The 25,160-nt window shown below is 43.7% G+C and overlaps 1 protein-coding gene across 1 annotated transcript in view; it reads right to left on the bottom strand.

The window, feature by feature from the left end:
- Positions 1-25,160, bottom strand: part of CEP83 (centrosomal protein 83) — a 198,308-nt gene that overhangs the window by 1,418 nt on the left and 171,730 nt on the right. Inside the window, exons 13-15 of the mRNA XM_078675995.1 lie at positions 23,691-23,820; positions 12,541-12,644; positions 116-299 (exon numbers count right to left, since the gene is read on the bottom strand). Of these exons, the coding sequence (XP_078532121.1) occupies positions 116-299; positions 12,541-12,644; positions 23,691-23,820 (418 nt within the window). The remainder of the gene's footprint in view (positions 1-115; positions 300-12,540; positions 12,645-23,690; positions 23,821-25,160) is intronic.

Below are 25,160 nucleotides of genomic sequence, written 5' to 3'. Positions count from 1 at the left end.
TAGCGGACATCGTTGAAATCCATTAGATAAGCATATGTGAAACAGCGCCCCTAGCTGAAGAGCAGCAATGACCAACTCAGATTAATTGTTACACCATCAATTCAACACTTATTACCTGAAGAGGGAAAGCCACTTCAGATCCTGGAATCACGGTAGAGGAGAGAAAACTAATCTGGTTTAGCGCTCCTGCAACTGTAACATTAGGCCCAAGAATTAAGCTGCGAAATTCATTGAGTCTGCGCTGAAGATCCTTCTGCCTCCTCTGAAGCCTAGCAAACTCTTCAGCAGGAACAGTTTTTCTAAAAAGAAAACAAAAACAAAATATTAAGATTATGCAATTGTGAGCATGTCCAACAATAACTGTCTTTACTAGCATTTTGCTTCTATTACAAGCAGAACATGGCATACTTGGAGTTGTAGCAAAGCATGCAAGAGTCTTCCAATAAAATATACCAGCACTGAGAGCTGTTGTAAGCAGCGTAACCTTAAGCACAGGTCAACGACAGAGGTTAAAGGTCATCAGTGGAGCATACATCATGATCATCCATTACTCGAAGAAGACAGAAGTCCTCATCCTTTAACCTACCCCCTCAGCCTGGGACAACACCTGGTGGCCCACCACCCTCGGCAGCCCCCTACCCCAAGGACCACGTCAGGAACCTCAGCATCATACTCGACTCCCCCTCACCATGACCCGCTTGATCAACGCCGTCACCTCCACCTGTTTCAACACCCTCCGCAAGACTTTCAAATGGATCCACCTCCGAATCCAGAAAAACCGTCACCCATGCACTCATAACAAGCAGACTGGAGTACGGAAACGCCCTCTATGCTGGAATCAACAAATCCCAGCTACGCAAACTCCAGACCATCCAGAACACTGCGGCCAGACTCGTCCTCGACATCCCACGACACAATATTTTGTTTATAAAGCCTGCTTCCTTATTCTGCTGTTTTGTTATAACAGTCGAAGTGGCAAGAAAGAAGGGAACAGTATAATCAAACAGGCACTTTCCTGTATGTTTTTTTAAAAGATTATAATTGCTCGCCGACCGTATCAATTCTACGGCCAAAGAAACGATTTTTATAAACACAAACTACTTTTCCCATGAGACCAAGGGAAAGAAAACCAGAAAGTCTGTCCAATTTGAGTGCTGCTTCCTGTATAACAGTCCCCACAGACTCTCTAGTATCCTCTTTCTTCTCTGCTCCAGCAACATTTCAGATAAGTTCACTGTCATCTCATGGTTGACTGACTAAATTGTTAACTGTTTAATGTATGCAGTGGCATATTTGTCCATATCGCTATACTTTGTTTAGCGTTGTGTGTCTCCTGACCGTAGGAACGTTCACATTCCTATGCCGTCATATTTCATTTTGCTATGGCACGTGCGCAGTGCCATCTTCCGACCGCCAGGGGGCCCGCTCATTCATTCTCTTGCGCGCTGCGCGTCTTGCCCCTACCTCCCCAGGCAGCCGGAGCACGTCCGTTTGACCGGCAGCAGAGCACGGCAGTTTCACAATGCAGGTACAGCAAAGTGCTCCCACTGTGATGCCAAACATGTGGGGAAGAGCTTTGGTTCGTCAATTAGCGCTAATGTAAAACAGAGTCGGTTTTTGTCTGGGCAGATGTATTTCTTTATAGCTATTGGTAATTTCATCTCTGTGAGCCACCGCCTGAAGAAAGAACACCCATGAGGGTAAGGCTAGCCTCCCCCCAGGCGTTTGTTGTGACTTTCCAGGCATTGAATCCCCATAAAACAAAGGGGTGCACGTCCCAAGGAGGTTTTCTACTCCTGTTTCCTCCTGCTTTTGAATGTTGGTAAAGCTCCTAGACCTACCATATTACCCCATTACTCAGCATGCACATAATGGAATTTGAGGTTCTGAGGATTATGTGGAGGAAGAAGAGATTACTTACCTCCCAACTGATGAGCATTTCTGCGAAGTGATGGATGCTTCCATCTTCAAAGCTGTCTCGCAGGTGGTAGCCCCCTGGAAAAGAAGATCATGGCTCTTCAGGCACAATGCCAAAAAACCCTAAATCAGAGGGAAGGTACAACAGGGCCATCGGCCTCCCTACCTCCAGGACAACCAGCTATCCCTGCTCCCACCCCTACTCAGGTCCCTGATAAGCACAAACGCACGGATGACCCTGAAGTCGGTCTGTACACTTTCACATGCCTCAAGAAGGCGTTTATGGATTTACAACCCTTACAGGACCCTCAGACTCCCGGTCCTTCAGGGGATTCCCCTGCTACCCCCCTCCCTACCCCTACTTGAGAGAGTCATCCCCATGGGGATGGGGATGACTCTCTCAATACCTCAGATGGGGATGGGGACCATTCTAGACCTTGGCACCCAGCTGCTAGCCCGAGCCGACACAGGCCCCTCCACGGCCCGATTCAGCAACTAGAGGCGGACCTGGTAGACCCTGATGACCTGCTACTTCAGTGTTTGGCGGAGTGGTGCCCGGCACCCAAGGTAGTCGCCTACATGGCGGACAGGTTGAGGAAACCTCTCGATAAGGAGCTGAGGAGCTGCCTCAAAGCAGAATGCCCTAGGCCATCTTTAGAGGGGAAGCTGGCCCTCACACCAAAGATAGACGCCAAGATGGCCGCCTTCCTTGCTAAATTTGTCCGTGACCCCAAGAAGGGCATTGACAGATAGTGGTGCTCGAGCCAGGATAAACTCCTACACGTAGCAGGACCCCTGGAAAACATTATTGCCATGGTGGAGGATGCTAAAGGCTCCGGGTCACTCATATCTCCTGATGCTCTGTCAGGCTGGGCTCATCGAGACATTATTTTCCTGGGGAATGCGAATTGCGCAATTTCTACTGAACAGTGCAGATTGGTGCCGATTAAAATTGACCCCAAGTTGAGGGAACTGTCCACGTCAGAGGCGGGTACAATAGCCCAGGCCAACCTTTTTGGAGACCACTTTATACATGAATTGGAGCAAATTTGTCAATACTTTTAATTTATTGGACACAGCTCAGATTTCTAATAGGAGGATATTCACCCCCCCCAAAATTTTTGCTGCAGCCGGTCGAGTTATGGAGCGCTCGACCGGCCGTCCTTCCCTACAAGCATCCGGAGGAGGCGACTCTCCCCGAGGCCAATGGCAGGACTCCAGCAAGTTTGGAAACTTCTACCTGACCAGTCCTTTTCCCCGCGCTGCGGGGGCAGAAGCAGACCGAGAGACACCAGCAACTTCAACAATGTACAAGGTGAGGATACAGGACCTGATTGGAATCCGAATTGGGGGTCGTCTTGCCTCTTTTACAAGGAATTGGGAAAATTTCTCCTAAGATACATGGGTCCTTCAGTCGGTAGGAGGCTTCCACACAAAAGTTTACGGGTTTCCGCCTCAGCCACAGTACCCCACCTCTGGTCTTTATATGAGAGCATGAGGCTCTAGTAGATCAGGATAGCCAGCCAGTTAGAGAAAGGTGCGACAATCCCAACAACAGCTCATCCCAACAGTTTCCTCAGCAATCTTTTCCTGGTGGAAAAAAGGGACGGCGGTCTAGGTCCAATTATCAATCTCAAGGAGTTCAATGACTGACTCCTATACAGACACTTCAGGATACAGGGTGTCCATCTTCTGAGGGACCTACTCCAGATGTCGAATTGGATCGTCCGTCTGGACATGAAGGACGCCTAGTTGGCGGTCCCTGTTTTTCCGCCTCACAAGGGCTTCTTACAGTTCCGGTGGGGCTCCAGTGTGTTTGAGTTTGCATCCATTCCTTTCAGTACATCACGTCCCCTTGGTGCTTTACCAAGCTGATGAGACCAGTTGTCGAACACGCGGGGTGAGAGAGTGATCATCTACCTCGATGATATTCTGATCACGGACCAATGCCCACGTCTCTCCTTTCACTTGCAGATCGCCCTCGACCTTCTGGAGTCGTTGGACATTGCGATCAACACAGGGAAGTCCGCGCTGGTATCAGCCCAATCGGTGCAATTTCTAGGGTTCTTGATAGACTCAGTCAAAGTGACATTTAGCCTCCCGGCTCGGAAGTTGACCAAGATCAGGCAGGAGCTAAGGAGGACAATATCCAAAGCGCAAATCTCCCTATGGCTATTGGCGCGGATTGTGGGTCTCCTCTCATCCTCCATCTAGGCTACTTTCCCAGGTACTCTCCATTACCGGGTGTTGCAATGCTTGAAATTCTCACACCTTCAGACAGGCCTGTCGTGCACCTAGTTGGTTCCGCTCTCAGAAGAAGCGAGGGAGGAGATGAAATGGTGGCTCTCCCATGGAAGCGTGGTATGGTCGAGCGATTTTTAGCTGGTAATCGAATCTAACGCCAGCGGCTCCGGATGGGGCGTGCTCTGTGCATAGTTCTTCACCAGAGGAAAATGGTGTCTGCATATCAACTGCGTGGAGTTGATGGTGGCCTCTTTCGCCCTCCAGTGTTGCATCAAGGAGAACGTGCAATGCTCAGTCCTTTTGAAGATGGACAATGTAGCAGCGATTCGCTATGCAAACCATTTGGGGGGTGCTCAGTCAAGGGCCTTGTCGGACCTCGCTCGAACACTGTGGCCAATCACATCTCCCTGTCAGCGGAGCCTTTGGAAGTTGCATCCACATCTCTTCCGGCAACTTCAGGACTGGTGGGGTCAATTTTCCATTAATCTCTTTGCGTCCCGTTTGGACTTCCAGCTCGACAGGTACTGCAGCTGAAGACCGGATCCCCATGAGTTAGCCACAGAAGCCTTCCTTCAGGACTGGAGCAAGTAGCTACCCTATGCCTTCCCTCCTTTTGTGATGATAGTTTAACTGACAGCTCAAGTGCATTAGGCAGAAAGCGGACCTGGTTGTGATTACCCCAATATGGAGGTCGCAAGTCTGGCTTCCAGCGATGACGGAACTTTCTTGGGATTGTCCAATCCCTCTACCCCTGTTTACTGATCTTCTCCGGGATCCCCAGAACAATCTTCATCAGTCTCTTTGTCTCATGGCCTGTAGGGTTACTGGGAACAATTGAAATTCCCGTGATTTCACGAGAGGCTGGCTCTCTGCTTGCCAAGGCCTGGGCGGACAGTACAAACAAACAGTACCTTTCTGCCTGGTCTAGATGGCTGGGTAGATGTCTCCAACACCAGATGTTGTCCAGATTTTGAACTTCCTGGCAAGCTTGGCTTCACAGGGTTTCACTTACAGGTCAATCAATACCTTCAGATTGGCAATATCGGCGGGCAACCTTCCAGTGGGTGGCCAACCAGTTGGGGAACACATGATGGTCTGTAAATTGTTGCGCGGTATCCAGTTGTCATTTCCCCCTGAACCTAGGTCCTCAGGACTATGGGATGTCAATAAGGTCCTTTCTTTGTTTCAACGTTGGCCTTCTAATAAGTATCGTCTAGGAAACAGCTGTAGGTGAAATTGGCAACGTTGTTATGTTTAATTTCTTGTCTCCGGGTCTCGGATGTTTGAGCCTTGGACATTGCAGGTAGAGTTTTTTACCCAGAAGTGGTGACTTTTCATATTGCTCGACAAACAAAATGCAATTCTAAATTGGTGTCATTTCCAGCTTTTTTGCAGGTTCCTAAATTGAGTGTGGTCCGCACCATTAAAAGGTATGAAGTGGTCACTGAGGACATACGGCCTCATGGAGAACGGCAACTATTGATTGCCCTCACGAAACCTCACAGAGCGGTTTCTTCCCCTAAGACTGCCAGTGGGTCAGATGCGTCAAGTAGGAGGAGGGCATTGATACATCCAGTTTTGGAGCCAATTCAGTGACCGGTGTGATGGCCTCCAAGGCTTTTGCCTTAAGAGCAGGACTTGAAGATATCCTCAACGCTGCTGACGGGTCACCTGATTCTACTTTTACGACCTTTTATTTTAAATCCGTCTCCTCTCTGGCAAATGCAGTGGTGGATCAGCTTTAAACTAGCCTGATCCTCGCCTCCGGGTCCTCCCATAGAATGAAAAATGTCCTAGCTATCGTAAAGATACGTTTCAATTCTATTAAGGACACAGAGGCGAGGATTAGCCCACCTTGGACATCTAACATCTGGAAGTCCCACCTTAGCTGAGGTGCTCCTTCGGAATTGAGAAACGCATTTGAGGAAAGAGGGGAACCCATACCGGGAGGACATGTAGGAACATGGGTATGCAACTCAGTTATAAGAGGCAATTGAACCCTGGTCACAGCAGGTTAGTCTAAAGCAAGTGATTTCCTCTAGAAAGATCCGCTGCTTTCCCTCAACTTTTCAGAATCTCCCAAAAATTAATTGATGGGTGAAATATGACTCACTCATGATTTTGTTGGCAAAACGTTTGCATTCTTAGAGCACTGCATATCTATGTAATGACATTTAAAGTGCTACTGGGAGTGTGCTTGTGCCGAATGTTCATATCCCAGGTGAGGCACAAATGCAATCAGCTGCAGTCTTAAGTGTGAAATAGCAACTCTTAAACTTTGTTCTCCACTGGAGTCTGCAATACAATCACTTTTGAAGGGTCATTATAATGAATGAAACATCTTGCTATGTACAAATACAACTGCTAAATGCCCAATGAAATTAATTTCTGGAATAAAATGCTTTTTTTGTCAAATAATAATTGAATACAGCAACATTATGAACCATTGAGTGTGACAACTACTGAGCACAGTCTATCAGACATTCCCTACACACGATGCCGGTGGTGGGGGTGAGTGGGAGTAGCTTGAGGCCACTATATGTCCATTAATATTACTTCTTTCAATGGTAGAAAGGTGCCATGCATAAGACTCCATTTACCATACACTGCAGTAAATCATCCGTCAAAACAACCTACCGTTCTGTACCATACAATGGGCTATCTGCAGTGTTTCATTTCCAACTAAAACAATTACATATTTATACATTATGCCCAGATTTACTCTGGTTTTCAGGCACAAGTTGGTTTGTTTTTTCACTTTATAATGGGTTCCTGTTCTTAACACATTTTGACAGTTTACATTTTGTATCTTTATAGTGAACACAGGCTGTTAGACCGGTTGGTTGCCAAGCAACTTTGGATGCGAACATGGCAAGATAAGCTCACCAGAAAAATATTTTTTTAAATGTTAGCATCCAGGGATGCGTGTGAGAGCATACCTGCAATGAGAGATCTGCACACACAGGAACGGGTACAAAATATGAGTGCCATACACAGTGAGGGTCATAAAACTGTGTGAACAAGAAGAGGAACAGAACAGGCACACGTGGTATGATGAAGTATGATTTTCATACATTTTCAATGGGAGGGTATGTGGCAACAATCTTTATTCATTTGCTTACTTGCGCTATTGCAGAGGCATGTGAACACCTTCCAAAAGGGTTATCTTAAAATGTAGTATGACGTGCATTAAACCCAAAATACGCACCTCCCATGCCAACGGTACTTCAAGAATGTATTGGTAACTGTCAAGTCTGCTCGCCTTGGTTTTTGATCAAGAGTTTCAAACAAAAGACGTTTTACCTGTGATGGGAGCATAAACATGGTTTGGGGATTGTAACTTATGTACTCGCAGGATATACTCTTAAATAACCTCACATTACATGCCGTGTTTGGACAGCACGAGGAGGCATTCCTTGTTATTGGTTTTGTTTCACCAACGATTGAAACCTAAAAGAAAGCATCAAAAGTTTAAAGCGAACAACTTAAAGCTGCTCCCATTTTAAGAAAATGTAGCAATAACAGCATGTTTACCTCTTTAATAGTATCCAAGTTGATCCTAATATGATCGTCTTCTTAAACTGCATTTCCACTAAGTAAGAATATTTGAGGTTTGGACATTTGACATTTGAGCTAATGAAACCAAAAATGATATAGGATGAAAAACAACATAGCCTATGGCTCAAAAAGTGCTTGTGCTGATCCAAACAGTTTAGTAAAATAAACGATGACTCTTAAACAAAGAAAAAAGAAGTTCCTAAAACGTTCATTAAATGGGAGCAGTGGAAGGATAGTAGTAATTGGTCCTCCGGGAGGGCTGAACACCGGAAGAGGCATGACGCTTGCAAGCTATGGACAAATGGGCAGAAAGAATAGGAGAGCGACGATGGAGACAGCAAATGGAAAGCCTATTGGCGGGCTGAAGCCCACAGAGTACAAAATGTCTCTTTGAGATAGTGCATACACTGTCTAGAGTCAAGACCAGGGTCAAGACCGATTTGCATATGGCTGGGTCCAAACTGGGGTAGCGTAGTGGGCAAAAGAACAATGGATTTAACCCAGATCTCTTGACTGGGGGAGAATGCTTGAATCATTCAGCATTCCGTCCATCATTTGTTGCAGTTAGAGTCGAGACCTAACCATTTTGCTTCTGAAGGATTGAAGATGGAGATGTTTTAACCATGCATTTACATTTGACTGAATACATGTTCAAATTAGATGGTACTTAAATTACATAGACTTAAAATAATGTTTACCTTTCCGCAGTTTTGTTTTCTATCAGTGATTGGCAAAGAGGATGGTCTGAAAGGAATATCGATCCCAAGTCAGTGGTCAGAGAAGAACACATGCCAAACCTCTCATGCTTTAATGGCACCACCGATGATTGAAAAGTGTAAAAGGACAGGCAGGAATATCAACACATTAGCACCACCACTGTCATGCATACATGCACACAGTACAAAAAAGCAGTGGTGAGCATGGTTTGTTAATCCCTCCCTGGTGCTGCGAACGACCGTTGGCCGACGCAGCCCCGCCCACCCTTTAGAACACCCACACCGCAGCAGAATTGCCGCCGTGGTTAAGGCGATAAACCATGCTGAAGAAACCTTGTGTATGAATTAGTCTGGTCCAAATTAGAAGATAAAAAGTGACCATTTTGTGGGCACAGGTGACCACATCTTCAAGTTTTAAAATATTTAGTAATGAATAGATGACTTCCCTTCCAAGTGTTCGAAGGGATTTTTGTTGAATAATATTTGAATACAGCAACATTATGAACCATTGAGTGTGAGGTATAGATCCTTGCTAAAAGTACAACTCCTTGAAAAAAAGTACAACTACTGAGCACAGTCTATCAGACATTCCCTACACACACTGCCGGTAGTGGGGGTGGGTGGGAGTAGCTTGAGGCCACTATATGTCCACTAATATACCCCTTTAAATTGAATATGTGATGAACATTTAGGTTAAGTATCAATCTGATAAAGATTAAACATTTAACCGTAATCTCTCTTCCTCATCTCTCCTTGGAGTTTTCTGCACCAACATCACCTTCAAAGTCAACCAACTCGCCTCTGTCAACTCTTTCTGGGTCACTACATTAAACAAGCACTAGTAAAACTAATATGTCTGGCTTGCATTATCTGTGAAAGAAGCTTTGCCAAAGATGTTAGGCATGCTCAACTTGCATTTCAGCAGTAGCAGGAGAACTGCTGGGTGCGGAGAACTGCTGGGTGCACATAATTTTATCAGCAGACTAGCAGAAGAATGGTGGTGAATGGTGGTTACTGGGGACACCAAGGTACCTTACTTTAATGTACACCATTAGAGTAATGATTATTTGGCATGCGTAGAAATTCACTTTTTTTGCCATAAAGTGGACTAATGTTTCCTGTAATGTAAAATAAGAACATAAAAAGATTGTGTTGGCTATACAGGGAATGTATGAGATAAAGAGCTGACTGCGACAAAAAGTGTGATCAATGAGTGAACTTTTCAGATTGAGAACAGTCTCTTATACATTGCAATGGGAGGAATACCAAACAGCCACAGCACAATGTGAGGGACTTATACGTTGCTGAGCTGATCCAACAAGTCACTAATGCCATCACAAAGCATTTTCTAAAGGGACTCGACCCAAACAGGCTAAAGATTCAAGGGGGCAGGGCTAAAAAAACAGAATTGGCCTATTCCTAACTGCACTTTGTAGTGCATTTAGTAGCACTGCAATAGGACTACTCATGCATTACAAAATGTGTTATACAAACCTACATGCCGAAATGTCTGCCTCCACCTCTCCTATCTTTTCTACGTGGTAGTCTACACCCAGACAGTGGAGGTCTTTTGTATATGTTTTAGCAGTAAATGTAGGAGGAACCTGGGGGATTGGCTGTAAAACGGGGAATACTTATTACTACATGGGACATGGGACGGGACATAGGGATGGATAAATAAGGGTCTAGGGAGGGTCATGCAAATACAAACACCAGCCCACCCACAAATGAGTAAGCCCATTGTTATTCCCAAACTGCACATCTAAAGTTACTTACTATAGCCAAAAAGGTTCCAAAACAGTTGTAAATCTACTTCAGCCCAACCTAGCTGTAAGCCCAGCACCACATAGGGCCACTCAAATCCACTGCAACACACTCCCATATAAAAAAGTGAAGGCAGGGACTTAAAAACACTCCGCCATAGTGAATAATGTTAAATAATTAAAATTATTTTCAATTTAGAATTTATTTAAAACTTCTATTAAATTTACATTTAATTCAAATAAATTAATGCTAACATTGTTAGATAAAAATGCTAATTTTAAACTTTTAATTAAACTTTTTTTAACCTAAATAAATACCTTTTAATCAAATGTACTAAATAATAATTAAATCTAAAAATTACAGTGAGGGTGGGATTTTTTTTTTACAAAATTATTTTAATATTATAAATTGAACTAACATATTTTCTTTAATTGTTTACTAAACATCTAATTTGATGGGTTAATGTTCTGTAACTTTTTTTAATTCTTAGTTAATAATTATTTTAAATAAATTGACATATTACATTAACCTAATGACTAATATTTATTATTTTTCCCTATACTTTATCACAGACAGATTTCAGCCGTGGAGAGGAAGAGCTCTGGCTAGGTGGGAACACTTAATAGTAGGAGCTTTACACATGTACATTTTGTTCTAGAAGGCTCGGTCTCCTGTTCTGAGGATGCTACTAGGACCAGTAGTAAGATTACACATCAGTAAATCAACAGGCTCAAATGTACTTATGTAAATAGGGCCCAATAGGTTTAAAGTAAACAATAGGAATAGACAGCTAAAGAGCTGATTTTAATGTCGGAGGGACCGCTTGTTGCTTGTTGGGCTATCTCCTGACTGCCGTCATAGCGGGCAGTGGTCCGACCGCCCGCTATGTAGTGTGTAAATGTAATGTAGTAGTACTTGTATAGCGCACGAATCACCCATGAGGCATCTCGGCGCTTGTTCGCATACCGCTGTGGAACCCTTCCTGGCTTTTCCCTGTGAAGTGCCCGCTCCTGGGCACCCCCAAGGTGAAGGCAGGCATCCTAGAGTTTTTGGGGCCGTTGTGGAGATTAAGCAAGCTATTGCCCAGAGTTGCAGAGTGGGACCCATGAATTAGAATAGGCACCGAGGCGAGAATTATCAGGTCCGAGGAAATTTGAGCCCAAGACCCGCCGAGGCAGGAATTAAACCCTGGTCCCTGGCTAGACCTCTGCATCAGGGTCTGCCGCTCTAACCATTGAGCCACACTCTCTATCATAATCGGGCCCTACGTTCCAAGCCCGACCTAAAAAGAAGTAAACATTGTTCATAGGATTACGACTAGGGGTCACAGGGAGAGACATGCACACACAACCTTACACCGCAACAGGAAAATTGAGAAACATGCAATATTCACATCTATCTGTTGAAAATGCAACAGTACTTATGATATGATAACAAAATGCTTACAGGCTAAGTGCCTCATGTTGAGTCTGGAGGATGGTATACTCTGTCATGAACGTACATTACAGCCTATGGCACTTGTAATACCGTAGGTCGGATATCGGTCACATTTTGATGCAGTATCTGAACGGCCAGATTCTAAATAAGGTCCTAAATATTTGAGTGCATACTGTTGTAGACCCCTACCTTACACCCCTGAACTTTACTGACTAAGTTTGAAAATCATAAATGATCTTTCAAACCGTAAGTACGAAACAACATTTTAAAACCACAGTGTGTACAGACAGCTATAAAACCAGGCTTTCCACACAAGCACAGGGACATTTTTATTAAGGACAATGACACTTTCATGGGGTGTCATCAGCCACACACAGCATTGATGCTCAGAGTGCTTTCTTGAGTTCAGATAAATATAACACTAGAAATGTGAACTATGTAAAAATATTATGCTGGTTATTGAGAATTCAGCTGAGTTGGATATCTGGTCCTTGGGCTGTGAAGAATTGTATATAATTATGTTCTCAGCACATCAAGTAACATTCGAGAAAATTGCACATTCATCATTGCTTAACCTATGAAGATACTGCTGGTCCTAGGGAAAGGTAATACAGTTTTCAGGATTTCACTATAAGATTGGCAAACAATATTCTTGGGCACCCTGTTTGTTTAACCAAAACGCAACAAATGCTGATGAAGTTTTATATTCTTTCAGTGGTTAGTTCGAATTGTGCTTGTGTAAGCTACAATAGTATATGAGCAAAAAGCAACTATGCCAGATAAAAGAAAAGAGGAACTCACAGGAAATTAAAGGCCTACTCTAAACTAGAACTCATTTCCATGTTATGCAGAAGACTGTTTTCAACCAACCCATGAGCCAATTTATCACATCATTAAAAGGTACCCATTCAAAGCAAGTCTTTCCGCTTGTAGCTCATCATTCTTCGCCTGAAGGAGCTCTATTTTCTCTTGAAGTCTTCTTTGCTTGTTTTCAGTCAACGTTTTTCTCTGGAAGAAGAACAGACCACATTTGTACCTGCAATTTCTATTACCTATTAAAATTATTCTGTGCTTTGGAAAAGGTGTTTGAAATCAATTATGAACGCTTGCAGGATCATCTAATCAATTCCAGTACCTTCATCATTGCTGGAAATGAGGGATGGTGGCAGAAGGGGGATGAGCAATTAATAATTCCTTTTTGGTTTTGGTAAAGCATTTCCAAACACTATGCAGGGACCTTGGATTGCTTTTTAGGACAGGTACATACAAATATTGGTAGGATGCATGCAAGTACATTAGGAGCCTGTTGGTATAGGATGAAATAGACCATCAGGTAAGGGTGGGCCCCGCCTGGATACCTGTCAACACATATGACCCACTAAGAAGACAAATCTTTAAAGAACACACGGGTGACAGGAGAAGGTAATAATGCATGCCAATCGTAGGCATCTGACCAATTAGGACTGCAAGGGCAAGCAAAGGAGACGGAATTTTCAAATGCTAGGGAGAACAGATGGATCTTTAAATATTTTCTGAATTTGACACAGTAATTTTGATGTCTCTGATGTAATGATGGGTGTTTCTATAATAAACAGCCCTGACCCTGAAAAGATCAACCACTAAAGCTTATGCATACAGTAGGATGGGTAGTCAAGGGACATTTGCTGGCAGATTGTAGGCTTCTGGTTTGTAATTAAGGGTCTAACAATTTAGGGAGGTGGCTGGAAGCTCAATGCTCGGCCATGGAGCCCCTTTTTGTTATAAAAAGAGAATGTTGAAGGTTGTTTTTTCTTTTACGGAAAGCAAATGTACAGATTTCAAAGCTGGTATGATGTGTTTGCAACAATACCAGGCACTCTGTGTAGTTTTGAAGTTTTTTTAAAAGTTTTCACAGAGAAGCATTGGGAAGTTCTGTGACTAAGTTACTTCATTAATCCTGGCAAGACATCACCCTGGTGAGGATTTGACATTTCTGTAAAGCAGTGGAGCAATTGCAGAGTCCTCCAGCAGCAGACTAACATGGTAGAATGCACTCCTGAGATAAAATTTATTTTGGGGTAATTCATAGATCGATATCAAAGTACAGTATTCCAAAATTATGAGCTTTGTCTTTGTCCACAAGCACTCGAGGAGAGACCAATTCCATAGGCCAAGAAAATGGTCGAGGGGTGATACTGAGCATGGCCCAATGTCAGACTTATCACAGTCTTTGCATCCAAAAAAGAGTCTGTTAAAGTGATTGAGATTAGATGATAGTTTATTTTCCTGGTTGACATGTAACTGTCTATCCTCCACATGCATGTAGTAAGTTATCTTGCAGAACTCCAAGATTGTAGTCGCTGAATAGCATTGGTGGCAAAGCAGAGACCTCACAGCTACCATATTTGATGCTTGTCTGTTCTAGAAAGGTATGACCAAGTCTTAAATTAATGCAACAGTTCTGAAACAATGAAGGGAACTATGTCAAGCGGATTCTCTTATGTGGGCTGAGGTACACAGTCTTCCAATTGTCACCAAAACGTTGATGATGTCGAAGGTGGCTCATAGGGTTCAGTAGGATCAATGCACAGGTTTGGCCCTAATAATAGGGGTTAGGAAGTTCTTCACTGATGTTTAGAAGATTAGTGTCCATGCTCTGACAGGTTTTAAAATACGATTGAAAGGATTTTGTTAGAGTACAATTGGAGGGTGACAATGGTTGTAAGTCTGTTTGCAACACAAAGTAGACTGGGGATGGTACTGTAGTTCGCCAGATTATCTGGATCAACTGGGTTTCTTTATGATATAGGTGACGACTGCATGTTTGAGGACCTAAGTGGTGTCACCACTGGAGGCAGGAATTGACTAGGCTGTTGAGGAGTGATATCAGAGCTTCAAATTGCTAATGCTGGTATTCTTACTGAATTGGGTTGCATAGATGGGTGTAGGAGAGTGAAGAATCGCCTTCATGCGAGCAGTGATGCAATCCCAGTGGGTCTCAACTTGATGTATGATAGGATATTGTCACAAAGGCATAACTGTCACACTGACATGCCACATGAGTATCTAGAAGACCCGGTCTCATTATAGTGAGGAACAGTGTTTTAGCGGCATTTCCTGAACTGGATCAAAGCAAGACTGACAGTAATCATTTGCTCTCGCATAAACTGATTTGTGCCGGGCAGGCTGTGTGATCAAAGGGTTAATTTCGTTTTTTGCATAACACTTTTCAGCACTTTCCATTGAAATTTCAATTGGTCGAGGGTAGCAGTGTACCATTTGTTTGTCTTCAAGAGGCATAGTGTACACTGGTGGAAATGAGAGCAGTGGGTCCACAGCCTTGGTTTGTTTGAATGTCAGGTAATCTAGAATATCAGCTGGAGATTGTAAGTGAGGGGAAGCCTTTGAGTTAAGGCTGGATTTTGTTTCTCTATAAGATGGAATGTATAATCTGATTTGAGTTTGACAGAGGATCAAGCTCACAATCAATGTAGTATTTCATTTAATAACAGTCGGTTCTGGGGATATATAGAAACACTTGAGTTCAGGCCTCAATAGAGAACAGTAGGTCACGTGTATAGCCAACCCAATGAGTGCGTTCATTGACAAAATGGGTAAAGCCAAGTGAATCTTTGTCTTCAATAAAGTTTTATCTATCAGTAACAGGTTGGTACATCTTCCCAGGAGTTCAGATCATCCCAAATGACGGCTCTGTCAGAGTTAGCTGGAACATATTGAAAAAGATTAAGGTGATCTGAATGAAGGTATTTCTTAGGTGGATGATAAATGATGGCACAGACAAGGAAGGCAGCAGGGCTCATTAAAGCATTGGCGAGGAAATACTAAACTTATTCACAGGAAGGTCCTTGAATTTCTTGAAAACAATGAGCAGACCAAAGCAACCCCACCTGCCCTTCCCTGGTCTTGGTTTTTAGTCTTACTTCTGTGGCCTGAAGGAAGGAGACTGAATGCATTTGGGGCTAAGGAATTATTGAATCATCCATCTGTGATGAGCAAGAAGTAAATGCCATTATCTTGAAGCAGAGCATGAAAAGTTTGTTTTTGACAGTACAACTCACATTATTGAGGGGCCCAGTTATGCCATTGACTCTGCTATGGTAGAATATGCAATCATCTGAAAAAATAGTCCATGGATGTTTTTGGTGTAGGTGGAACACAAGCATGTGAGTAACTTGATGGGCCTAGCGTGAGGTGTACTGGCTCATGCAATTGTGGAAAACACCTGGAAAACACATGGAAAGCACCCCAAAAGTGGATGTGGATCACTTGAGGGTGTGCCCTCAAGTGATCCACATGGTTATCGGTACACCAAGTTACAAATGTATTCCATCTTCCAGAGTACACTGTTTTGGTGGAATCATGGCGAGCAGACAAATGACATCCACTACTTCTACCAGCAGCTGAAAGTGTCCCCACTCAATCTCCAGGTATGGCTGTGGAGGCTCTGGAGGTTGGGGGTGCAGTACCTGCCCCTCTGGTAGGGAAAGGAGATCTGCCCTGAGAGTAAGCTGGATACACAGGGAGGCCTGCATAACACACACTTCTCTGGCAATCCGGGGCAATGAGAATCACTTTGGCCCGGTCTTGGCAAATCTTTCCCAGAGCCAGAGGAAATGAGTAATGAATTAGAAAACTCCACTTCAATCGAAAGGCATCCCCAAGATTCTCTGCAACAGATATTGGAGGGTGCAGGACTGCAGGCAATAGGCGTTGCTGCGAGTGGCAAACAGAACCACATAAGGGAGCCCCACAGGACAAAGCTACGCTGGGCCACCTATGAGTAGAGACGGCACTCATGGCCGGCTGTCTGCATTGCAGTTCAGAGATCCGGCCAGATGGTTGGCTACTTGCCATACTCCATGCTGGTGCACCCAAGCCTCAACGCTTCCTAACTGAGGTGAGAAACCCACTCTTCTGTGCATGTTGGTATACCACATAGTAGATGTGTTGTCTGTCAAGATCTAGACAGACTGGCCATGAAGGAAAGGGAGATTTGCTCTGAGCGCCAGGTAAATCACACACAGTTTGAGTAGGTTGATGTGAAGAGCCTGCTCCTTCGGAGACCAAAGGCCTCAGACCTCGGGTCCTCCAGATGCATTACCCCCTCCCACATGGGGTGTGGGGGGGGGATATTCATCAGTCACAACCGTGGCCATGGCATGTGGCGAGTGGAAAGACATTTCTCTTGAAAGGTTCTCCACCACTGCCCACAAGGTCAGTAGTGCTGCAGCATCCTGGGTAATTACAATGGAGTTTGACAGCTAACCCCCATGCTGGTACCACTAACTGTGGAGGCAACCCTGGTGAAACCTTACATGCCAGCATGTGTACGTGCCCAAGAACATGCAGAAAGCAAGCTGACCTAGCAGGTGTAAAGCCACAGGACTTTCCCCCTAAAATCTGAATTATAACCTAAATGTTTCAGATCCTCTTGGAAGGAGGGATGGTGTCGGAAATGTGCCCTTTCTGCAGGGTCACTCTGTATTTTTGTTGCCATTTTTGCAGAACCATGTTTTGGCTGGCTATAGAACTCTGTGTACTTTACCCCTGCTAATCAGTAACAAAGTGCTCATGCTTCTTTCAACGTGGTAAAATTGGATCCATTGGATTGGCATATTTTTACTTATTTATTAGTCTAGAGTAAATGGTGCCAAGGTGTAGCCAAGGCCTTTAAGTTAAATGTCACCTGTGGACCGCAACACCCATTGTGCCATCCATTCCAGTGACAATGCAAATATGAGGGCAAACCTACCATGTGTGGCCTATTTGTTGCAGTTTTTAAAACTGCAAATTCGACCTGTCAAAATTAACCCTTTTGACAGGTCAAAACCTTCCCTTTAAAAATGTTTAAGTCAGTGCTAAATAGGTCTTATTGTCCATAAGGCAAGGTGAATGGGCTTTAAAAGTAGGACCTGTAGAAATGTAATGTCAAACATTTTGCTACAGTGAAAAGCCTAAAAAAAAATTATATATTAATAACACTTGAGCAGGACACTTCTTTTGTTTCACCAGCCAGTGAGGCCCCATCACAGCAGGTTTCTTTTTGAGATAACGGTGTCACACACTATTTGACAGGTCTGATGGTTTTTCATATAACATATGGTTGAACTTCAAAGGGCGAAGGAAGGATGCCAAAACAATTCTTGTGCATCCTATGTTTGGTTCCCAAAAACTCTGTTTTGTTCTACCAGATTTCTGTCTCTGAGGCGGTTGAGTGTACAGGGGCTGCCTCAAATTGAATTTTGGTGTTAGGTGTGAAAGGACTAGGATTACCACAGTACACTCCCCACACTTGCCATCAGCCCTTAGAACCCAAGTTTATTGTGACCGAAGACTATGGCTATCTTGTAAATGCTCAAAGTGGGTAGGGTTCACCCTAGGAACCTTTACCCATTGGCTTGGGATCTCCAGCGGGCCATGCCCACCCGTTAGCATAAATGTGGCATATCCTGGCACCAACGTCAGAACACTCCAGGACATGAGGAAGATAAGAAGATGACTGACCCTTGCTGTCTACAACCCTGGAGCCCTGGAAGACTAAAGAATGCTCTCAATCTTGTACCCAGGACATAAAAGTGTATTCCAAGGGCCATCAGGCAGACCCACTGTTCAAGCTACACTGGACACTGCGTGACACACAATGAGTCTCTAATTGCCTCCCCTGAAGTCCTGCGGAGCTTTAGAAGAGTACTCCTGGGGTGGAGTGGGGCTTAAGAGGACTAAAGTGCGAAGGTAAAATCATTGATCATAGTGAACCTGGCTAGGTTATCCGACATGCGCTCCTTCGCAATCTGCGTCAAATTGCACCTAGTTCCTATTCTACTGCGACCATTGACTAGCATTTGTACTTTGTGCTTCTTGGTGCGATTTCTACTTAAAACCTACATTCTGATCTTCGGTTCTCTTTATTATATTGTTTTGCTTTTCAAATGTATTACTATTTTAGTATTGCAAAAATAGGAGAAGGAGGGTGTTGTTTGCTGAATGGTGCAGGCTCTGCCCTTTCCTCTGCCCCTATACTGCCTAAGCATCCGGTTTTAAAGCAACTGGTGGGGCTGTGTTACTGGCCTGTTACAGAAATTAAAGCAACATGTCAAGCCCTGTAATTTCTGAAACTGTTTATATAATTCTTTTGAGGTATGTAATGACAAATTTAAGTATGTAACAATGATGCCATAAGGTTTGGCTGTTAATTTGTTTATGAACACTTGCACATGGGTAGCAGGTACCAAAGCTTATTTCTGAAACACATATAACCTTTTACTGCTGCTACACATTATACCTGTTCAATGTTTGTAAGGAAGCATACACTGGGATCACGTGTCCTTCAACTGTTCTTTGAGTTAGGAAAACTTGCACTGTTGCTCATGCTGTAACGGTCTTAAACATTATTTGACCTGGTGAATCCATTTTCACTATACAAAATCTAAAACTAAAAGGGGAGAAACAGTGTAGGGTAAAAAGGTGGGATACGCACTGGGCGCAAGAAGGAGACGCCTACTGTAGGATGAGAACTTGTCACAAGTTATAGATGGCTCACCTCATGCTGGTTTGTGTTTGTATACAAAATATAAACTGCATGCTTTTCCAATACACTTTAAGACAGAGATGCTAAGTAGGGAAAGGCTATATGGATACCAAACATTTTTTTGACCATCCTATTGACTTCATCATGTGATTGACTCTAACCCAGCCGAGAGGCATGGGTTGTGACTGACTGCGTTCCTGCCCTCTTGTTCCCTAGAATTGGCCCAATGTGTTACTGTTAGTGCCATTATTGCAGCCCTACTGGTTTGTCAGAGATGCACCTGGCACAGCCAACAGTGTTCCAGCTCAACTGATTTGTCGAAGGTGCATCTGATTTGTAACTGACTGTACTGGAGCCAGAGGATTGCGTCCTGAAGAGAAACATGTACTTAAATGGCCCAAGAGGATTTATATTATGTGCAAACCCATTCTTAAACACCTTCCAGAATGTTCAGGAACCTTTCTTTACTTTCCATTCCAAGAAGGAAGAACTTCCTATTAACAACTTCTTGTTACCTTTTTCAGCTCTATATACAGAGCTTCAGAACTGCATTCTTGCATCCCAATGCAGTTGAAGTCCCATACTAGCCAGCTCCCTTGCCTCATTTCAGAGTTCCTGTGCTTTGCTGGGAATAATGTTCTGCAATTCGCTGCTTTCTTCAGTCCCTCCTGCAATACCTTCCTACATACCTTCAGCAATGATTGACTTACTTCTTCCATGCTTCATCTGCCCATCTCAGGTGACTTTTTGCCCTGTGCTTCAAACCCTTTCTGGGATTCTCTCTTAAAGGCTCTCTCTTAAAGGCATCCGCCACATCCCCATACTGTGCGGATCAATAATGTCTAATGGAGGGCATCGCCCATATCCCAGTAGCAAACTTTGTTCCTTTAAGCTGTATGTGCAGCCTTCTCTTCTCTGGTGCACAAAGAGTTACTGGTAGTGTGCACGCCACTTCTTGCCATGAAGGAGATATTTCACAAACACCATCCTTTTGCTTACAAGACGGGATTGATGTGAAAACCTCTCTTTCTTTTGGAGTACAGCGGGCCACACTACAGGAGATCCTCCATAGGAGTCAGCGACCAGCAGCAAACCTAAATCGAGTATTTTCTTCGTGTCCGGTCTTCGCTCAGCCCTTCATGTGCAAACTATTGACATTAGATAGAAACCTTTGCAAATGTTTTTTTGTTGCCGAGTGTACTCATGTTTGTCAATGAGCTGAGGTCTGCGTTTATTTTTATTAAGCAAGAAAAATGCACCAGACTGCTATTGCTCCATTTACGAATGTATACAATGTATCGGAGTCCATGGAAGGGCAGGAAGCCTATCTCACACAATGCGACTAAAACAAATACTAGTGGTGATCATAAAATAAGTATCTGCTTCTGCTGATACTGCACGAACAGCTTAGTGGCTTTTCCTGGAAAATCAATCCAGATTTGGAAGAAGTGAATTCAACTTCTACTCAAAGTTAGTTATACTAGGTAAGCTTCACTGAAGTATAAAACCCAGCAAGTGAAATGGTCACTTAGTGTAGATTTTGTTTGCATTTGCCATTCACCGAATGTCTTTTTCCCGGTTACTGAATTTTCTTGCACGTACTACTAAGCAATTGTATTACAATATAATGCATCCGTTAGAACATAAAATTACAACAAATGTTTTCCAACGCTTGAGCTTTTACAATGCGTGCTTTAACAAAGCATGTATTCAGAACACAGGAGAAAGTAAGATAAGATTTTTAGAGTTCAGGAGTGGATTGATGTACAGGGACGCAAGTATTTTTATTTTTTAGTGTCAAGGGTGGGTAGAGGTATAGGGACATAAGAACAAGTTAGTTACCATCAGTAATGTCTTTTCTTGTAGAGACTATCTAATGGCAGATTCCTCATCTTGTGAATTTCCCCAGGCGCCAGACTGGATCGGGAAACCTTTGTAGCAATTCCTCTAGACGTTGACAGGTGGTGTCCGGTGTTCGTCCTGCCCTGGGAAAGACGTCTAAGCTACTATATCTGTGCTACCTCCATGTGCTGATATCCGTTTCTTTCTGATCTCCATCCGTGCTGATGGCTGCTGAGCCACTGAAATCAGTTCATGACAGTGTGCAGACTTTAGATTGTAATCGTATTCCTGAACTATATGAGTCAATTTCACAGAACGGGAAGAGGGGGAATAGGTGAGGAATCTGCAGCTAGATAGAGGCTCTACCAGAAAAGGTGATACAGAAGGTAAGTAACTTCCCCACCTTGTGAATAAATACCAAAACAGTACCTCCCCAGGTGGTGGGTCTGTGTGGCATGGCTCAGACCAGGAAATCCAGAAGGACAGATCGAGCGAAATGACCATCCTGCCTGACCTGGCATCCAGGCTTTAGTGCTTCATGAACATGTGGAGGGCCGCCCACGTAGCAGCCTGGCAAATGTCCATGACTGGCACACCGTGCACCAGTGCAGTGAAAGCAGCCTTCGCCCTGGTGGAATGAGTTGCGCCTTTCTGTCTGCGTGCGTGAGACTATTTTATTTTTTGCTGCTGCGCATTCTTTGTCAAGCCAGACAGAACTGTGGGGGGTCACTTCACTATTTAGTGTCAACTAATTACTCCGCTAAGCCCTTTTCATCGGGGTTCTTTAAAAAGTCCAAAAACCACAAATAGAGAAGCCAGGAAATCAAATCTGCACAATTAGGACCGTATGTAAAATATAATTTACAGCTGTGGGACTTATTGAGCATAGCCACCTGGTGAGGAGCTCCGGCCAGGAGCTCCTCCGACTGAGAACTACCTTTGACACTTCACCAGGGTTTTTCTCACCCCCTGCCGCCTACTGCTGCGGGGACTTACTGACCGTGCTCCGGAGTCTTCCTTTCCCCTCGGATTCGTTTTTGTGGCCTGCTGCTCACCCTCCGAGTCTACAGAAGGAGCGCTTGCGGAGCCATGACATTATGGCCGCCAGATCATCTGGGATGCCTCACTGCTGAGAGGATGTGAGCTGGCGGCTCTCCCCAACCGGCCGCCATCTACTTTTAGGACTTTTAATCCTCCGGCGCTGGCATGGTGTCGTTGAGCGCAGGAAGGCTGAGTCCCTGGTGTGCCCTACTTCGGTGCTCGCAGCCTGATGGAGGTCCGGATTCCATCCCGAGTGTCTGCTCCCTGTATGGAGGGCCACTTAACGAGACTCACGCTTATTTCCATTCTAAATACGCTTTTAATGTTAGACCTTCAAAGCCCAATACGATCTGTGGGTTATAATGTGCTGGTCTGTAAAGAATTATTGCATATAACTCCGCCGATTATTGAAATGTTACAGATCAAGATGGCAGATTACGAACAACAATGAAACGGCTATTTTTCAAGGGAACAGTAATGATCCTGATTGCTTATCGAGCGCCCGAGCACCCTCCCCTTGAGGATCTGATCGGACATTTCTTCCGTTAAGGTAATTTCACCTTACAGCAACGATTTAAGTCTTGAGGTGATCATTGATTAGCGAGGCCTGATCCTAAAAACGGCTTCCAGTCTACGGTGGTGCTGCGAGATTTAGACTAGACGATTGATCAATTGTTGTTGTATGTGGATACAGTGACGGTGGTTGATGTGGAGCGCTTCTTTGCGGGGCCGTCTTCATGGCGATTTCCAAGTGATCAGTGCCTGACCCTAAAATGGCGGCCTTGTGAGGAGTACGAGGAGCGTCTTACTTTCTCCGGTGCTGTTACCTGATCAGATGTAGGCGATTAACTGAGTTGTGATTGATGCAGCGTTCCCTGCTGTGTAGGAGGAGCGCTTCAGTGCAGGACCTATTTGTTTTCACGGCGAACCTTTGTTCTTTTTTTTAAACAACAAGTTAAAGGGGAATGAGTGGCAAGTTGGTACTCATTCCCCTTTAACTTGTTGTTTAACAAAAAGAATGTTTTAATATGTAAAATGTCTTCATTATTATGTCAATTCTCCAATTGTAGAATTTTCAACTTGAATTTTTTAGGTCTTGAAATATGATTTTCTGTTTAATTATCAATAAAATACTGGAACTTTATTATATTGTTGTAGCTTAATTTCCTTGATACTAATATTCCTGACATTGATCTGTGTTTTTTATGTTTGCCTAGATTGTTACATATCAATCATTACTGGGGTTCTGTGTATACTAGGACTAAGGACAGCTCTGTGCCAACGTGGCAGTTTAAGAGAGCTGTCGGTCACAAACCCTACTCGTCCTCAATTTGAGGAATTAGTGGCACAAACTGAGTTGTTAGAAAATTGCACACAAAATTAAGGGCATAGTCCTTAATAAATAACTATGGCTCAGGGTTAAGTCCATTTTGGTCAGCACAAAAGCAGGACCTGCAACATGAAGCATGGAACATGGGGGAGAATAGAGGAGTAAAGTGTGCTATTTGATCTCACAGCCTTAATTTTTCTAAACTACTTTAACAGCATTTTTTTTTATTTCTACATCTAGGTAGTAGAGGAATCACAGTCCTGGAAAGGAATAAAGTTAATTGCAATAGTCGTAAATAAAAATACAAACAAACCTTTTTTTGAGCCAGAGAAGCACGGCTCAGTTTCTCTTTCACCTGGCTGTACTTGTCTGTCATTTCTGAAAGTTGTTGCTGATACTTGTGTTTTTCTTCAAACCATTGTAGACGGTTATCTTCCAGAGATCTGTAAAAAAAATAGTGCGAGTGAGGAGGTGGTCCGAGAAGGGAAAAACAGTAAAGTGCTTTAGAGCATGATTTCAGGGTGTAAGCGGGGATACAGAGCACAGGTGCATGGAGAGGTGATGGGACAGGAAAGAAGAGAACATGTGGACAGAGGTTTGAGGAATAAGCGACAGTGAAAATGAGGGCAAGAAAGCATGGCTAAGGCGTAACATGGCCAAGAGCATGGGATGGGATGAGTGCGGAGGCCAGAGATTGCCTGGCAAGAGTTTATCAGTAGCAAGAGAGAAGGAGTAAGCAAAGGAGCTCAGAATGAGAAATGTACAGCCTGACAAGAGAAAGGGTTTGCTCAGCTGAGCAAACTGCAAATGAATGCACCAAGTGACAAAATGCTTATTTAGTTCTACAAAAAATATTTAGCTTCTACATGTACAGTTCATTTTTAATTTTCGCTAATCTGAAATTGGTGGCAGAAAAAAGCATATGTAATAAGATGTACAAGACTTGGCTAGGGAGACTTTATCCATTAGTAAAAAAAAAAATAGACTCCAAGAACCTCTTACCTTTGGTAACCACTCTAGTTCCAGGAATTGGCGGAGTCATAGAGACTAATAAAAAAATGCACACTGAATTTGAAATCTTGATTTTAGGCATGGCAGCATTTCCTTTTTGTGCACGCATTGTGTTCACAGGTTGGGTAAATGTATCTATACTGCATTGAATGACAACTGAGAGCATTACTAGTAACAATGTCTGACACATCTCCAGGTTCACAACACTGGCACAGCCATCTGTACTGAAACCTAAAAAAAGACGCAAACTTTCTATAGAATAGGGACACTAGCTTGGGGCTGAAAATGCAACGACCAGGGACAAGAAACAACACAAGGGACCAGAGAAGCCAATAACATGGGGGTTGCAAAGCGCACCTCCACCTGGAAGGGAATTCACTAACATTGTGTATTTGCTGTCCCAGAGTATCAGAGCCCGGACTAAAAGATTAGTTACATCTATGAAAGAAAGAAAGAGGCATACATGATAACAAAGGAAATGCAATCACTTGGAAAGGGAACGCACTAATACTGGGACAGAGACACCCAACAGAGGCATACAAAGGGGCAAGGTGGTCACCCACAATAGGACACACGTATTATCTGAAACAACAGTGGAGAGCACAGTATCTTATGCCAGGACACACTCACATACATACACCCTCTAGAGCTCCCCCTTCATGGAATACATTAACATCTGCAAAGATAACATAATGGAGGTCAAAACAATGAAAATACCCACATAGGATCAGGAAGACTCTCATAGTGGGACCTGTATAAGAGACAACGGGGC

Source organism: Lissotriton helveticus, chromosome 1_1 (genome assembly GCF_964261635.1).
Source record: "Lissotriton helveticus chromosome 1_1, aLisHel1.1, whole genome shotgun sequence".
NCBI classification, from domain to species: domain Eukaryota; kingdom Metazoa; phylum Chordata; class Amphibia; order Caudata; family Salamandridae; genus Lissotriton; species Lissotriton helveticus.
The sequence above is the reverse complement of the archived record's forward strand: the minus strand, read 5'-3'. Positions and strand labels throughout refer to the sequence as shown.